The sequence below is a fragment of the Pyricularia grisea genome (assembly GCF_004355905.1).
Source record: "Pyricularia grisea strain NI907 chromosome Unknown Pyricularia_grisea_NI907_Scaffold_12, whole genome shotgun sequence".
Lineage (NCBI taxonomy): Eukaryota > Fungi > Ascomycota > Sordariomycetes > Magnaporthales > Pyriculariaceae > Pyricularia > Pyricularia grisea.
This window is the reverse complement of record NW_022156724.1, coordinates 26,633-42,726: the sequence shown is the minus strand read 5'-3', so window position 1 is coordinate 42,726 and position 16,094 is coordinate 26,633. Positions and strand designations below refer to the sequence as shown.

Here is a 16,094-nt window from a genome sequence, read left to right as displayed (position 1 = left end):
CATTCATCCCTGGCGCAAATTGTGATCATCACTTGCACTAAATCGGTGCCGCTTATAATACACAAAGCGCACTCAACGCAACCATAACTCGAAATATTGGATCCGGCTTGGGTCAAAGATTATTGAAGGGCGCTTTCCCCTTCTTCTATCTGCTGATATATCCTGGCGTAGAATATTGACTGGGCCTTTTGTCTGGCTGACCGACTTGGTGGGTTCTTCCTGACAGTCAACTTTTCAATTCCCTCCCTCCATCACGCCTGGTGCTCAATTACCAGCGGGACTCGCAATACCCGGCTTGACTGCACAGGTCTCGAAAGTCTTGATTACGTCGACCACGGTAGCCACTAGTTCCCTGCGATCACCCAGAACCAACAATCTATCAACCTCGGCCCAAGCAGTCAACTTGCTCTGTACTTTTCCGAACTGCTCCTCAAACACAGTCTGTCCCAACGCAGGGAAGCCTCCGGCCCCGGCGCCCATAAAGGACCTTACCCATGCCCACACCGTCAGCGCATAGCGGCAGTCAGCACCAAAGGCAAGCCTCACCGCCTTGCACAGTATTACCATGTATCCCATGGTCAGCATCTGCAGCTCCCTTTTGGTCGGAAAGTTCTGCACCGTAAAAGGCATCCCATCTCCGGGCTCATTGCAAGTCTGAACTAGGATTCGTACCAGCTCGAAAAGATCCTGCACAAACGGTGGTCCGCATCGCCTTGTGGCCATCAGGCACCCGGCGAGAGCATATTTAAGGGCTGGAACGTAGCTGAAACTGGCCTTGAACATGCCCGCCAGTGTCATGCGGATATTGGGCAGCGGCTCGATGTGGGCCGGCCAGGAATTGCCGCCGTATCCGGACTTGGTCATGGTCTCGACGGCGGCAGCGAACTGCGATACCATCTCGGTCTTGGCGGCTTCGTTGCTCTTGAAAACCGAGTAGAAGCCCGAGGTGCAGTTACCTGCGACTTGCAGCATGGTCTTTTGCTTATCCAAAATCACTTCGCATCGACGGATCGCATCTTTCTCAGTTGCAGCCCCGGAGGCTTCGAGATGTTCATTGTATTCTCTGTTGCATGTCATGCCTATATCGGAAAGTAGCAAAAGATACTTGCATTAGTTTGGTGATCCAAGGCTGATGGAGATCCCGATGGGTTCACTTACACTCGCAGTGAAAGAACTGCGTCTGACGAAGGATCGACTCTCGCAGCAGCACATCCAGTCGTGGGTCGCAGTAGGACACAGTGATTTCGCCACCAGCAGCAATAGCCTTGAGCGAGCGGACACGTGTCTGACTGCCCTCGAAGAACACGTGCGCATTAGGACTGCAGTCGTGGTTGATCATGGACACAACAAGATCCAAGCTAGTGCCGAGCGAGACATCTGCCTCGGCGGGACGGATATTCATGCTATTGGTAAAAATCTACGGGGATCGCGTTGTTGGTTAGCAGGCCACTGGCTATGAGAGCTGGATGAGCAAGGGGAAATAAGTGAATCGAAAGGACCGAGGAGGTGAGTAACCCACGATGCACAGTAGCTCCCAGACAGTCATAAAGTCAACCTCTGTACCCATCTTGCGTCCCCAATCGTGTACCTTGGCAAGTATGTCGTTTCTCAGGTCTTCGTGTTGCTCTTCAAAGTGCGATTCGAGCTGCATTAATGCCTTCCACTGCATTTCGGTGAACCGGCCATCCTTTTTGAGCAATAGCAGGCGATACATGGCCAACGTGGTCGGTCCCATGGTTGGCGCTTCGCTCAACACAGCCTTACACTCGAGCTTGTGGAAGCTCTTCCAGGCGTTCCGCTGACAAGTCTGCGAGCAATAGCGTCCTACCTTGCATCCACTGCAGAGCAGCATTGCGGTAGGCTTGGGAGGCATGAGGAATGTCGCGCCGAGCTGTTCAGCTGCCATGACTCCCAGGTTGTCGATGCCCGAGGGTGTCGTGGTGTAGCACCAATCGCAGACATGACGAGCCGAGGGGTCTCGCACGTTGATTATGGGTGACGACCGGAAGATTTCGACGCCGGCAGGGATGGCGGCCGTGGTGAAGAGGCCGGAGCCAGCATTGGGTATGTTTGACTCTCGAATCTCAAGTGGGTGGCTGGCTGAGGCTGCGGTGAGGATAAGGCGACAGAGGTCTCGATTATGATGGACCTTGCTGCGGATGATGTTTTCTTGACCAAACGAGGCCATTTTCTTTTTCTGAGTGAGTGAGTTGAGATTGAGCTGAGAAGAAAGTGATCTTGGGCACAAGACGAGGAAATCACGGTTTGGGTATGGTATCCAGGTAGACTAGTCTAGACCGATTATCAGTTTGTATATGCCAGAGCGATTGCAGGCTGGAGGGTTTGACGAGGTTAAAATTAGAATGTGTCTCTGGGCGGAGTGAGAGACAAAGAGAAGAAAAAGGATACTGCTGGTCAAACGTAGGGAAAGGTGTAGAGTCGCTCTTTTTGATACCCGGATAGATAACTGCCCCTGTGGTCGCATAGAAAAGGTAAGTCTAAAGAGAAAGATCCATGAAGGGATTAGCAGCGTCTTGTTTGTAGTTTTGGGGAATGTTATGTTTTGTGCAAGTGGTTTCGTTTGCTACCTGCCAAGCCTGTCCTGTGTTGGTTATGACATTTGTTTGCTGCTTCTATCTAGATACAAGCCTTCGCCTCCGCATGACCGAGAATCACAATCCAATTTAATTCTGGTCTAACTCTATCCATCTAGAACCACCACCACCCCTGCGGCCTTAGGTACTGCTGTGGTGCTCTGCAACAGCCGCTTGTCCCTCAAACATATCCCGATACTCTCGTAGCATCTCGACCGTGATGTTGCTCCCTCCACAAAGTACAATAACGACATTGTCTTCGGCCTTTACTTTCCTCCCCAGCGCCTTTTCCAATCGCCCACCGTAGCAGAGGCTGACACTTACTCCACAGGCGAGCTCCACGAGCAGCCTCTCGTCGTCGGCCAGCTTCCAGCAGCCCATTGCTGCCTCAGAATCTGTCAATACGTGCGACCTCACATGTCCCTGCTGCGCGTACTCCAGAGTCTTTCTTGTCACCTTCTTGGCGCCCAAACTTGTGGCCAGCGACGTGATGCCGGGAAGCTCGACAAGCTCACCGGCCTTGACCGAAGCGTTCAGTGAATCCGCTCCCTCGGTCTCCACGGCCAGGATGATGGGCTTGGGGCGGCCGGGGTCAGCAGCAGCCACCACGTCATCGAGGCCCTGGCAGACGCCATTGAGCAAGCCGCCGCCGCCCACCGAGCATATTATAGCATCCGGAAGCGTTCCCGTCGGCATTTGCTTGGCCACCTCGTGCACCATGGTTGAATGGCCTGTCCAGACGTCGGGATGGTCGAAGGGTGGAACGTAAATGGTAGGAACCTCAGACTTGGCCATGAATTTGAGCCGCACATAGTCGTCAGTCTCCTGCCACGTGGCCCCGTGCCGCAACACCTCGTGTGCCCCAGCCGCCCTCAGCTTCTCGATCATCAGAGGCTTGATCAACAGCGGCACCACAACGGTGCATGGCAGCCCAACGTTGCGCGCAGCATGGACGGCCGCCAACCCTGCGTTGCCACCGCTTGATGTGACAACGTGTGGCTTGGGTGCATCGATGGGAAGCTCGGACAAACGCTGAAGTAGATAATTCCCGATGCCTCTGTGCCAGTCCTCGAGGTTAGTTTCTAGCCTAGTTTATACGCGCCCGTCCAGGATACTGATGCTTTTGATACCTTGACTTGAAGGACCCAGATGGCTGGAGATTCTCCAGTTTTAGGAAGATGTTGCTGCATCGAGACGGTTAGCTACAGGTGTCACCAGCACTGGCCAAAGCCTTTTTCTTTCTTTGCTTTTTTTTTTTTATTTTTTTTATTTTTTTGCTTTTTCTCGCACTCTCTCTCTCTCTCTCCCTCTCTTTTCCCCATTGGATCAAAGTTGCGACTTGTAGGGGGGACAGAAAGAGGGGGGAAAGGAAGGGGGAGGGGGGCAGCAAAAAACCCCCAAGCGGACATACCAGCCGGAGGCCTGTGACAAGGTGTGGCTTTGAAGCAAAGGCGTCTCGACCCAGAAGCGTTTCTGATAACCAGAAGAAATGATGGTATTTGTGACAGTCATCGTGAATGCAATCGACAATTGCTCGGTCCTAAGCTGTCTGGTTCAAGTCGCGAAAGTATGTAGCAAATATCTGACAAGTACTGCCGTGAGGTGTTAACAACACAAATTCGATTATGACTGTTTTTGAGAATGCATCGGAGTTAAGCCGCGAGTATGGATCCTTTAAAGCCTGGACGTGCTTGGCAACCAGTCAGTCACTCAGTCCAAATAACCCTAACCTGGTGGCAACATACCTGATCAAGTTGGTTGAGATAAACTGCGCTTACAAATTCCCATACTCTTGCTACAATACCATACCACTCTCACAAACAAGAAAAGAAAAGAAAAGATCACTGCAATGCCAGGTGAAAAGTCGCTGCTGTTACTACGCCCCACGGTTATAATTTAACTTCCTCGTTCTAGTCCCTCAACTGTCCCCGCGCCGGTACCTTGAATAGGTGCAGCTAATGCACTATCGTGATACTGCGCCTGTTGAGAGGTATCCGCTGTTGCTTTTTTGGTATTTGCCTCGTCCGCCGAATCATGTATAGGAACAACCTCTTCAGCTCGATTGCTGTCACCAGTGGCCTGCTTTTGTTGTGATTCTGTACTTTCAACCTGGGTCGAACTGGGTTGTTCAAACTTATCCCTGTCTTCTGTGCTTGGATCATCGGATTTGAGATTGTTGGAGGATGCTGTCTCACCTGGAGACTGCCCTGTAGCCGTGGGGATCCCACCATCTCCTGGTTTGCTAGAAGCATCATCACCGGCAGAGCTTTCCAGTCCCAAATTTATACGGTTGACAACCTCGGCCAGCTTTCGCATGTCTTCGTCAGGCTCAGAGTCACTACTGTCATCAGAATAGCCTCCTTGTTCATCATCCTTTGCAGCAATCTGGCGCTCAGCCTCAGAGTCGCCGACAACGGACCGCCAGAGATTCTCAAGCTCATCCCGCCAGCCCAGCAGATCCGCAAGCTTCCGTACGCCTGCATCGCATGAACCAAGCTCCACTACGTCATCTGACCTGTTTCCAATCTGACCGACGCGCACCTTGTTGAGCAAAAGTCTCGGAGACCCACGAGGAACCAGCTCTGGGAGACCAGCAAAAGGGTAAACCGTCAAGCTGGTGCCGATGATGATAGCAAGGTCCGAATCTGCAACCAGATGACACTTTTCACTGAACGTCCTGGGCAATGGCTCCCCAAAGAATACAATGTTTGGCTTCACGAGTCCGTTGCAGCTCGCGCACCGCGGTACAATCTCCTTCTCGACGTGAAGCAGCATTTCGTCGTCCGGGAACGCTTCTTTGCATTCGATGCAACTTTGTGTCGCAAAACTGCCGTGCGCCTCAATAACTTTTTCTGGGGGCACGCCAGCCTGCCTTTCGAGGCAGTCGATGTTTTGTGTAAAGTTCATTTGCAAAAGACCCTTCTTGGACAGCAGCGCAATGAATGCATGTGATATTGTTGGCTGGAATTTGCCAGGGTACAGCTCTTTTGCGAGTACGTAGAAGGGTTCGGGACGATCGCGGAAGAAGGATATGTCAAAGACTGCTTCGGGTTCGGGAAGTTTCAATCGCTCCAGGTTCGAGTAAAGGCCGGTGCCAGGAGATCTAAAGTCAGGAACTGCAAAAAGAAAAGAAGAGATCAGCATGACGAAAGATAATGCCTGCCAGTTGGCAATGTTATACCTACTTCCAGCAGCCGTAGAGATGCCAGCGCCTGTCATTACAGTAATGCGCTTCACCTTGCCGGATTTGATGTGGTCGGCGACGGCTTCGAGTGTACGCGATTCCAGAGTCTGGGGTTCCGCTGGTTCGCGCGAACCGAAGCCGAAGGGATTGAAGCCGAAGAGTGACATGTCGGCAACCCACTGAGTGGCTTTCAGGAGGAAGATAGCGATAATGACCTTGAGTTCCTCGTTGTAACTAACTTCTGGGACCTGAGTGGTTGTGAGATCGCAGGTCTGTCTATGTAGGTAAGAATACGTGCGATTAAATGGAACATGTGTCAGATATTTCCATAGGGCTGAAGATTGGTTTGTAGTCGAGCGACAGCGTATAGCTAGTTAGGTGAGGTACCTAGAGGTAGGTAGCAATCAATGGTTGTGCCGCTACCTACCCCGCATTCGTCATTGGTTGGTATCTGCAGTAGTGCAATCAGTAGGTACCTTGGGTAAGGCTACACTACCTGGCCTTGGCAAATTAATTGAAAATGGACGTCCATCTCAGCTGTCCGAGTACAAAGAACAACAACAAAAACGCTGCAAAAAAAAAAAAAAAAAAAAAAAAAAAAAAAACCCTGAAAAAAAAAAAAAAAAAAAAAAAAATAACGCCCACCCTTCCACGCCGAGGCCATGCATTGTTACGTGGGTATGCTGCCAAAATGACACATACTAAACCGAACAAGATTTTAACAGCACCACTACTCCCAAACTCGTTTTCCAACTACCTCGCCTTTTGTTTCTTAATCTCTCTCACTCTCTATATGTGTTGTGTATAGTACAAACAGAATAAACAGTACCCTCACTTACAAACTATGTGTCAAAACTATTGACCACCCCTCCCCATAAACCTCGAACTGGCATCGCCACTCTCCACCTCAACTGATGGACTGTGCCCACCGCCGCCGCCCTCGGTTGACATGGTCAGGACGCTATCACTCCTGTTATGACCACGGTGGTTGCGCGTTGACGAGGTTGCCATCCCCTCAATACCGAGCTCGTACTCGCCCACCCTGCGCAGTACAAGCAGCAGAGCCGACCTCAGTTCGCCACTCAGCTCCTTGGCAACGAGATCGACAACGAGCGGGTAAAACGCTTTGGCGTGGTTGCGGAACGCCGGTTCGGGAAGTGCCGCATAGCCCTCTAAAACATCCACTACGACCGGACGCCATGCCAAGATGTTTCTGTGCTGGCTTTCTTCTTCAAGCGATATGTAGCCGCGAATAATGTCCTTGCAGAGCGGCACAAGAGCGTTCTCTACGTCCGACTTGCTCTCCCTGCGCCCAGGTGCCTGATCCGCAAACATCCGGAACAGGATGGCAATATACGTAGCAGCAGAACCGCTCTCCTGTTTGAGCAAATTGGGCGGCTGTTTCATGAAGCCTTCACGCCAGAGTCGCATGCGCAACTCTTTATCGTTGTTGAAGCGTCGTGCAAAGAGGAACGACTTTTTGAGCAGACCCATCAGCCGTAGAAGTTCCGAGGATGGGATTTGCGCGTACACGGCCTCGTTGCTGAAGAGCTCGTTGACCGTCTCAATCATCAAGAGCTGTAATACGCAGCGCGAGATGATGCGATTAAAGAAGCGGCGTCGCGCAGCTGTAACCACGACCGGCTGCTGCTGCAGATGTGAAGACGGTTTGTAGTCTTCCAGCACAGGCGACGGTACATTGTCTGCTACTGCTGCCGCCGCCTGTGAGAGATGAGCCGTTGGCGTTTTGAGAGGATCCTCCCCGGGTTCGACCGAGGTATCGACAGCAGAGTCACCGTCGGACAAGTATCCATTCTCTTCGCCGCCATTGATCTTCAATGACTTCTCGTCCAACTTGGGCAATTCCAGCCCCGGGCTTAGTGGACCACCAAAGTCAAGACCGCTCGGAGGTGGCGAGAGCGACAGTGATGCGGTTGAGTTAATGGTTGTTGCAGAGAACAGTTGATAGGCTGTCGTCCGCTCAAAGAGCTCGCAAAATGCGCCAACAATCTTGGCCCAATGCTCAGGCGTAAACTTGGTCACATTCTGGAGGATGAGCTGCTGCAGGCAGTTGCTGCCTATTCTTGCTATCGTATCGTTCTCTTGACAGATGCAAAGTGCAAGTAGCTCTAAGAACCTATCAAGCATATACTCGAGGGCATCAAAATAGTGGGTGAAGAGGGTGATCATGTTGCGCAGGGCTTGAATCATCGTTGTAGAAAGCCAGACTGACAGCTCCTCGTGGTTGAGGACGTTGGACATCTCAGGACGTGATCGGAGCACCATAAAGATAGGGTACAACTGCTGCCTCCACAACGTGTCCCAAAACTCTGGAGGGAAATCTCCACCATAGCGGAGAAGTGCCTCGAAGAAATAGTTGAGCGCATTAGAGCGCACCTCCAAATCCTCGCCCGTCATGAGGACGTCGTGGAAGGCAAAGAGCACAGGGAACCAGAAGGCCTCCTCGATCGACGTCCGGCTCTGGCCGGGGGACTTTACGGGGGATTCGATTGTGCCAGCTTCCTTGAGCTGGTTGTTGGGTGTGTATTTGCGTGACAGCGGACACTCGGGGGCCTTCAGCATGCGTGGAATAATCGATTTGAGCGTCTCCATCGCCTGCAAGCTTTTCTTCTGGAACTTCATGTTCTTGGAGAACTCAGTCAGGCACACAATCAGGTCGGTGAAGGCTCCCTGAGAAATCACAACCCCAAACCTTGTCTTATACACATGCGAGACGTTCTCATATGCCATACTGACAATGCTTTCGGATGGATCCCTTGCTGCAACTGTAAATACGCCAAACATGGTCCGCCAACCGGACCTAATGTTCTCACCCCTTGCCTGGATCATCTGGATTAGGCAGCGCAGAACCATGTCCTTAACTCGAATATTATTCGAATTGGACATGACGTGTTCAAACGGCTTCAGAAAGTCCTTCTGGAACTTGAAGCCTGGCAACTCTTCGATCTCCATGAAGCGCATGGAGAGCTGTCTCAATGAATCCAATGCAAAAAAGACAATGGCCTCGTTGATGTGGCAGCCGACGTTATTGAAGTGGTCCCCAAGGACATCCCAGATCGTGGTCCATTCAAATCGCACTCGCGTCATGTTGTAGTAGCTGATCTCGACAATCTTTTGGAGACTGTACATTCGCGGCTGGTCGTTGGAGCCTGAGACCTTGATCTCGTCCCAGCTGACTTCTGTCAGAGCTCGGGCAAAGTGCCCGATCGCCTCGCCGTTCAGATTTGCCGTGTTGGTGAAGATCCTGTCCATACTCTTGATCATCTCGTCCGACAAGATCTCATAAGCAATATCTGTGTTGAGGCCGTGAGTAGCAGTGTTGGAACGCTGCCTCTGACGCTTTGTCGCTGCTGATTTCCTGGCATCGCTAGCATTATCTCGTGCCGGCGGCTGGAACCTTGCCTTTGACACATCAGGCACCGAGTTCGCATCTACCCCTCCCGCCATCAACTGCAACCTCTCCAGTTGACTGACACACATCAAGATATCCTTCCAAGATTGCCTGAGATAGTTTCCTTCTGTATAGCCAAGCTCGAGGAGTACTCGAAGCGCCTCTAAATTCTTGGCAAACACATCCTGCGGGTTATTCAGATTTGCAGTGTTCTTGACTGCCGAGATAAATGCCTCTCGTGGCGTTGACAGATCAAAAAAGCAAGCAATTTTGATGGCCAGCTTCATGCCTTCAAGGCACAGCTTGATCACCTCGAGATTAAGTGCCTTTTGGAGCTGGCTAGACAACGCTGAAAAGAAAGACATCCACGTAACGTCAAACATGGGCCCTACGTGCTTGAAAGAGGTTGCTGGGATGAACTTGATGCCCGCCATCTCGGCGTTCCGGCGCTGGCTCTTGAAGAGGTTCTTGAAAAGCTGCTCTGAACGAAGAGAGATTTCCTCCGACTGCTGTACGTATGCCTCTCTCTGGTAGTCTCTACTCGAGAAGGCCTGACCGATGCCCGCAGCAATGCCGGTCGCTTGAGGTGGAACGGTACCAGCAGCGGCGGCAGCCTGCCTCTCGCTGGTGAGAACGATCTCATTGGAGGCAATTTCCTCGTAGATACTAATGAGATATTCCTCTGGGAGATCAGCGTTGTCGTTGATGCCTCGGTTGTTCTTGATGAAGTCTTCCTTGGACATGCGCTTGGCTATTTTGCTACTGTGAAGGTCGGTGTTAAGCATGATGACTGAGTAAGCCAAGACATATGCCGTGTCTGCGTTGGCAAACGCATTGGGGTTGCCCATCACGTATCGATTGGCAAACTTCAGCATGAACCGATCAATCTTCTGCGCCTCACCAGGCAAACGAAACGATTGCAGGAACTGTCGCAGGGCATCCACGAAACGTCGTTTGGTAAAGTCCATCGTGTCCACGAATGCATGCATGATTTCGATATTTTTGGGGTCTCCTTCACCAAGATATTCTCCAAGTTGCGCCTTGTCCAAACGCTCTTCTTGGATGAGGAACTTGGCAATGTCTTCTGGACGATCACTTGCGATGAAACCATCTTTGAGCAAAAGTGCAATGCCCTTTTTGGGTTTGAAGTTGAAGACTTTGATAGCATTTGTCATCGCTGTCTTGCGCGCCTTTTCCTTCTCGAGATGTTCCGGATCGTCGTCAATCACGGGTGTTGATGGCAAGGCTGGCGTGTCACCCCTGGAGAGACCTTCGCTGTAGGAAGGGTCGATGGAATCTCTTGCATCTTCGAGGGACGACCTCCTCTCGGACTCGTTTACTGTTCCTGCATTACCATCTGGCCGGCCCGACTGCGACCAGTTGACGAGTGACCGAAGTGCTTCCACTAGGGAGTCAAGAGACGTGCGCTTGATTGCATACTCTTTTGGTATGTCAGACTCGATTTCGTTCTGAGGCGCAATCTGGGTGGCCGACAATGGAGGCGGCATTGCCCCCTTCGTCTGCCAGTCCGTTGCTTGGTTCCCTCTGGAGTGCCTCTCCTCGAAAAGCTGCTCCTGTGCAGGAGTGATTGCTACTGGCGCAGTTGCAAACCTAGAGAGATCCTCGATGAGTGTCTGAAAGATGTTGTCGACATTGCGGTCACAGTCGTAGTTGAGGTAGACCTCGACAAGCGCACGTGGATCCGCGCACAGCCGGTTGAGAATACCGACAAAATATAGCTTCTGCGAGAGCGGCGCAGTCTTCCTCGCCAACAATGCAAGGTAAATTTCGTTCAAGACAACCTCTATCTCTTTCTGTGAGGGTTTGTTAGAAACAATGATTCTAATCTGGCCCTAGTGACAGTGGAACAGCACCGCTTACCTTAAACGAGGCCCTCATGAACTTTAGTATCAACCAAAAAACCTCACAGGTCACGTCAAAGACCTTATCTACAGAACTTGCGCCGTTCCTGGTGATACTAAGACAGAGGTAGTACTTGATGGCTTCTAGAAAACTTGTCGGCTCGTTGTTCTTGGTGTTGGTGATTGTACATAATGGCGACACAAAAACTGCAATGTTGCTGTGTAATAGGGTATGAATCAAGTGAAGAGAAATTAATTTTGACCTCATCGCTTGGCCCCTGAGGTCATAGAGCTGATCTTGGGAGAGGACTTTGGTAGACAGGTTGCAGAAGGAGCGAAAGACGAGGTATGCATCACGGATGTACACCTCGTCTTCCGCATCCAGTGCTTCCGGACTGTCGTCTAGCGAGGCATCCCCTTGTGTGTTTTCCGAGATGGATCTTGCCACTCTCTTTGCCGGCTTGACCTGGCTGACCATGGTCGGCCCATCTCCCAATCCTGAGTCGTCAAAGTTCTTCATTTTTTCGAGGTCCTTAATTGTGAGCTTTGCGTCTTCGTCGCGCCTCTCCACCGGAGTCTCTCCACCCGCGTCTGAGTCTCGATCGTCATAGTCGGCGGAAGGAGCAGACGATCCATTGATCGATTCTTGAACCTCAAGGGTGAGTTTGCTGGAACTTTGGGCCAGTCTGGAAAGGTGGAGCCGTGATTCTTTCATGTGCAATCTGGTCTTGACCCTCTCGAACACAGTTCCCGCCATCTGCGTCAATGTGCCCTGTGCCACTTGCTGATTTACCGGACTCCTCGACAGAAGGAACACATTGTAGACCTGGCGGACTGCTTTGAGCAGACCTGCACCGTGGACGATGATCTTGTCGTTGAGCACAGCGGCCAGCAGAGACTTGACTATTTGCAACTGCACATCTGCGTGCGTGGTTTCGCCTTGAAAACAGTCGCATATGGTATCAATTGCCCGCTCGATGAGGGGTGCGCGTTCAGCCGAACCCTCTTGAGAAGATAACTGCGAGAAGTACGATGACGAGGTAAGCTTTCCAATGGAGTCGAGAGCGTTGGTGATCAGAGGAACGCTCCCAGACTTGGTGGCCAGCTGCAATGGTGCAAATATGACTTCAGGATCTGGTAGCTGTGGGTCACTCTCTTTAATGGCTGCCAGAGCGGTTTGCACCGATTCTGAGAGTTGTTTGTTGCGATGAGAGTCCTTGGCTATCGTCTCTAATGACGATACCACAAATTGTAGGGAAGCCATGGCGGAAGGTTGTGTCCAACGGTGTGTATTATGAACGGATCGAAGCACCGAGGTCGAGGCGAGTAGCCACAGGCCCGGAAACACGGGTACGGTAGCTATACCTCGCGGAATCGGTAGCTCGGTAGGAACAGCACCGATTTAATGCGTATCAGGGACGCTTTCCGCGGGGAGTTATTGTGCACTCAGTTCGGCCGGGGCATTCTTCCGGGTGCCAGTGGGCTGGCAGGTAAATCTGCTGCAGGTTCGGTTCCTTTACCGGACCGCTACAGCACGTTGGTTGTAGTCGAGAAAGTAACTTCGTGAATTGCGTGGTATTAAGGATCTCGTTGTTCCCATCTGGAGTTGATGACAGCGCAGCTATTCGCGGTCGTCGATCGGCTCCTGATGCTGGGGGCCCCACTCAATTTGGCGAGGTACCACGTAATACTGCACCCGAAAGCCTGTAGGATGTGGCTGTGTTCCTTCATTCAATGTGTTGTCAGTTCATGTCTGTTTGAGGCTGACCCAAGCATCAGTGGATTTTAGCCACACAATGCACCACACCGGAGTCCGGTCGGACAGCCAGTCCCTGAATTCCAGTTGTTACTGTTGACGAGCTACTCCGTACACCACGCACGGTTCCTTGGCTTATCTTTAGCAAGGTACAATACCTACACTCTAGCTTGGAAACTTGTGCAATTCCCATCAATTAATTACATTAGCTCCAATTGCTACCCTACATTAACACCCAAAAGAAAGAGTTGCCATCAGACCAGAAATCAAACTCAGCCATAATGCTAGTCAAGATTCTCAAGAGCACAGTGTTATCCGCAAATAGCCATGCCGTAAATTTGACATCTGCGTAGTCTCATGCCATCCAATTATATCATTCTAGAGACGACTGGTTCGGATCAAATCGTGTCCTGTTGCGCGCTCTGTGCTGTAATGCAGGGAAGCAAGTTGCTTGCGTCCGAGTCTTTAGTGTGGCTGTCAGGTACGAATCACTAGTCTGAAGGTATCAAAGATAGGTGAGGTACCTACCTCAGCCTGAGTGGAGACGATGGTGGATCCATATCGCCCAAATAGGCTTAGTCTTCGGAAGCTTCCCAACGCTCAACGTACTCAATGATCCAGGCCAAAAAATTTGAGAGCTGGCAGTGCGATTAAACGAGGCCAAGCAAATCATTCTCTTTTTGTTCACTCCGTTTCTCCAGTCTGACTACCGGGCTTCCGACGACACCTTTCAATCCGAAGCTTGTCTCAAGACACTCAAGACCTAGCTTGGCACGCAATTCCTCTCTTTGTTCACATATACACAATGTTCGCCCCGATCCTCAGGAGGCGTGCCCTCCAGAAGACCAGCAGCTTGCGATATGTCACTCCGGCGCTGACAAGATGGTACGCGTCGTACCCGCCACACACCGTTGTCAAGATGCCGGCACTATCGCCTACGATGACGGCCGGTAACATTGGAGCCTGGCACAAGAAGCCCGGTGACGCCATCGCCCCGGGCGACGTCCTTGTTGAGATCGAGACCGACAAGGCTCAAATGGACTTTGAGTTTCAAGAGGAGGGTGTTCTTGCCAAGGTCCTGAAGGAGACAGGCGAGAAGGACATTGCAGTCGGAAACGTATGTTCACAAAAAGCCATTGGCTCCTTGGACCTACATGGATTTTCACTTCAATTTGTGTTCGTGACATTGCTAACTGATGCCATTGTTGCAGCCGATCGCCGTCCTGGTTGAGGAGGGCACTGACGTCAAGGCCTTCGAGAACTTCACTCTCGAGGATGCCGGTGGTGAGGCTCCGGCCTCATCCCCGCCGAAAGAGGAGAAGAACGTCGAGGAGTCCTCGAAAGCCGCCTCTGCCCCGACACCAACCCCGGCCCCCGAACCTGAGAACACCAAGTCGAGCGGCAGGCTGCAGAATGCTCTCGACCGTGAGCCCAACGCTGAGCCAGCGGCGAAGCGTCTCGCTAATGAAAAGGGAATCAAGCTCGATGGGGTCAAGGGCTCTGGCAAGAATGGCAAGATTACGGTCGAGGACGTCAAGAAGCTTGGCTCAAGTGGCCCTGCGGCGACTGCCGCTGCAGGACCCGCTGGTGCTCTCTACGAGGACATTCCCATCAGCAACATGCGCAAGACCATTGCCAACCGTCTCAAGGAGTCCGTCTCCGAGAACCCTCACTACTTCGTTTCCTCGTCTCTCTCCGTCTCCAAGCTCCTCAAGCTGCGTCAGGCGCTGAACAGCTCGTCCGAGGGCAAGTACAAGCTCAGTGTGAACGACTTTCTGATCAAGGCCATCGCTGTTGCATCCAAGAAGGTGCCGCAGGTCAACTCGTCGTGGCGTGACGGTGTCATTCGCCAGTTCAATACTGTTGATGTCTCAGTTGCTGTCTCCACCCCATCGGGCCTGATCACCCCCATTGTCAAAGCTGTCGAGACCAAGGGTCTGGAGAGCATTTCCGCTTCGGTCAAGGAGCTGGCCAAGCGCGCCCGTGACAACAAGCTCAAACCCGATGAGTACCAGGGAGGCACCATCTCCATCTCCAACATGGGCATGAACACGGCTGTCGAGCGCTTTACTGCCGTCATCAACCCGCCCCAGGCTGCCATAGTCGCCATTGGCACCACCAAGAAGGTTGCCGTGCCTGTCGAGAATGAGGATGGAACAACCGGTGTCGAGTGGGATGACCAGATCGTCATCACTGGCAGCTTCGACCACAAGGTTGTCGATGGTGCCGTCGGTGCCGAATGGATGAAGGAGCTCAAGACGGTCGTTGAGAACCCTCTGCAGCTCCTTCTGTAGAGGAGATGGGGAGGATTTGAGAAGTGGTTGGGGCCATTTATCGGCTGAGTACGTGTTCAGAGCAAGCGTGATGCCTGTGCCAGCACGGTAATGGCTTGGTGGATTGTTCCTACAACATATGTATCAATAATGGCACTGGGAGTAAATGCGGCATTTGCTTTATCGAAGTCACGAACGGGCTAAGGGGGCCCTGCGAATCTATCAGCTTTTCTCTTTTGTGTTTAGACTGAGCTCTTCAATATGTGATCAATTAGATGGGAGTTAAATGCCCATGTATGGGACGCCTAATTGGCCGCAGTTGCTTATACGGAGGCCTTGAGTAGAACATCTACCTGTTTATTTTATTATTATTATTATTTTATTTTTTTTCTCACTCCTTCTTCGCCGTACTGAACAAGCTCTACATCCTCTCCAGCCTTGACAAAGGAACTGTTTGGGGTCGGCCAAATTTGACAAGCCAAAATCCCGCCAAGCACAGTCGGCAACCCTGGTTCAAAAAGCAGCCCTGATGCCGACTTGAGCATCTAAGATGCAACACGCAGTTCGTTAATCACACTAAGGCGGGTGCAATCACGCAACGGGCTACACGAGTACGATATATTTCGAAGTTTGGTATGTGCTGGATCCAAATTGCGTGTTAATAGAAGGACAACGAAAGCCAAAAGTCCTCAGGTGCGACCGTCCGATTGATCGAGCTGGTTGCCATTGCTTGTGGACGATCAAGTTGTCGACAGATTTTTTATCTTTATCGACTGCCTGTACGAGCATATAAACAGCCCAACTTGGCCAGAAGTACCTCATCCTTCCAGACTGCAATGCAAAATTTTGGTAGCCATGTCGAGGGCGGGATTACCGAAGTCAGTTATGCTCGAACTATTCGGGTCGACCCTGACGCAATCAGTAAACTGAATTGCCAACAATCGCAGTATACAAAATATGTCACTTGCAGACCAACCAAGCCAGAAGCAGCAGCTGCTGCTCTTGTGTCGCGT

At 51.6% G+C, this 16,094-nt stretch overlaps 4 protein-coding genes across 4 annotated transcripts; 1 reads left to right on the top strand and 3 right to left on the bottom strand.

Annotated features, from left to right (window-relative positions):
• Positions 1-264: 264 nt before the first annotated feature.
• On the bottom strand, positions 265-2,188 carry PgNI_12400 (uncharacterized protein; the record flags this gene model as incomplete). Its single annotated transcript, XM_031132349.1, has 3 exons — positions 265-1,079; positions 1,159-1,417; positions 1,520-2,188. 3 exons carry the CDS (start codon positions 2,186-2,188, stop codon positions 265-267), a joined length of 1,743 nt encoding a protein of 580 aa, XP_030976053.1.
• A 371-nt stretch (positions 2,189-2,559) lies between these two features.
• Positions 2,560-6,048, bottom strand: PgNI_12399 (uncharacterized protein). The gene is made up of 5 exons (XM_031132348.1): positions 5,780-6,048; positions 4,340-5,710; positions 4,006-4,284; positions 3,725-3,778; positions 2,560-3,651 (listed from the first exon to the last, which is right to left on the bottom strand). The coding sequence occupies exons 1-2, from the start codon at positions 5,943-5,945 to the stop codon at positions 4,491-4,493; spliced, it is 1,386 nt and encodes a 461-aa protein (XP_030976036.1). The 5' UTR covers positions 5,946-6,048; the 3' UTR covers positions 2,560-3,651; positions 3,725-3,778; positions 4,006-4,284; positions 4,340-4,490.
• Positions 6,049-6,633: 585 nt separating this feature from the next.
• Positions 6,634-12,641, bottom strand: PgNI_12398 (uncharacterized protein; the record flags this gene model as incomplete). The annotated part of the gene is made up of 2 exons (XM_031132347.1): positions 11,072-12,641; positions 6,634-11,004 (listed from the first exon to the last, which is right to left on the bottom strand). Exons 1-2 carry the CDS (start codon positions 12,314-12,316, stop codon positions 6,634-6,636), a joined length of 5,616 nt encoding a protein of 1,871 aa, XP_030976035.1. The 5' UTR covers positions 12,317-12,641.
• An 824-nt stretch (positions 12,642-13,465) lies between these two features.
• Positions 13,466-15,436, top strand: PgNI_12397 (uncharacterized protein). The gene is made up of 2 exons (XM_031132346.1): positions 13,466-13,925; positions 14,020-15,436. Exons 1-2 carry the CDS (start codon positions 13,614-13,616, stop codon positions 15,100-15,102), a joined length of 1,395 nt encoding a protein of 464 aa, XP_030976069.1. The 5' UTR covers positions 13,466-13,613; the 3' UTR covers positions 15,103-15,436.
• Positions 15,437-16,094: the final 658 nt, after the last annotated feature.

Coding starts and splice junctions, on each gene's coding strand:
- PgNI_12399 (XM_031132348.1), bottom strand. CDS start 5,945: ATGTCACTCTTCGGCTTCAATCCCTTCGGCTTCGGTTCGCGCGAACCA. Junction 5,711..5,779: donor CATCTCTACGGCTGCTGGAA/GTAGGTATAACA, acceptor TTCTTTTTGCAG/TTCCTGACTTTAGATCTCCT.
- PgNI_12397 (XM_031132346.1), top strand. CDS start 13,614: ATGTTCGCCCCGATCCTCAGGAGGCGTGCCCTCCAGAAGACCAGCAGC. Junction 13,926..14,019: donor AGGACATTGCAGTCGGAAAC/GTATGTTCACAA, acceptor CCATTGTTGCAG/CCGATCGCCGTCCTGGTTGA.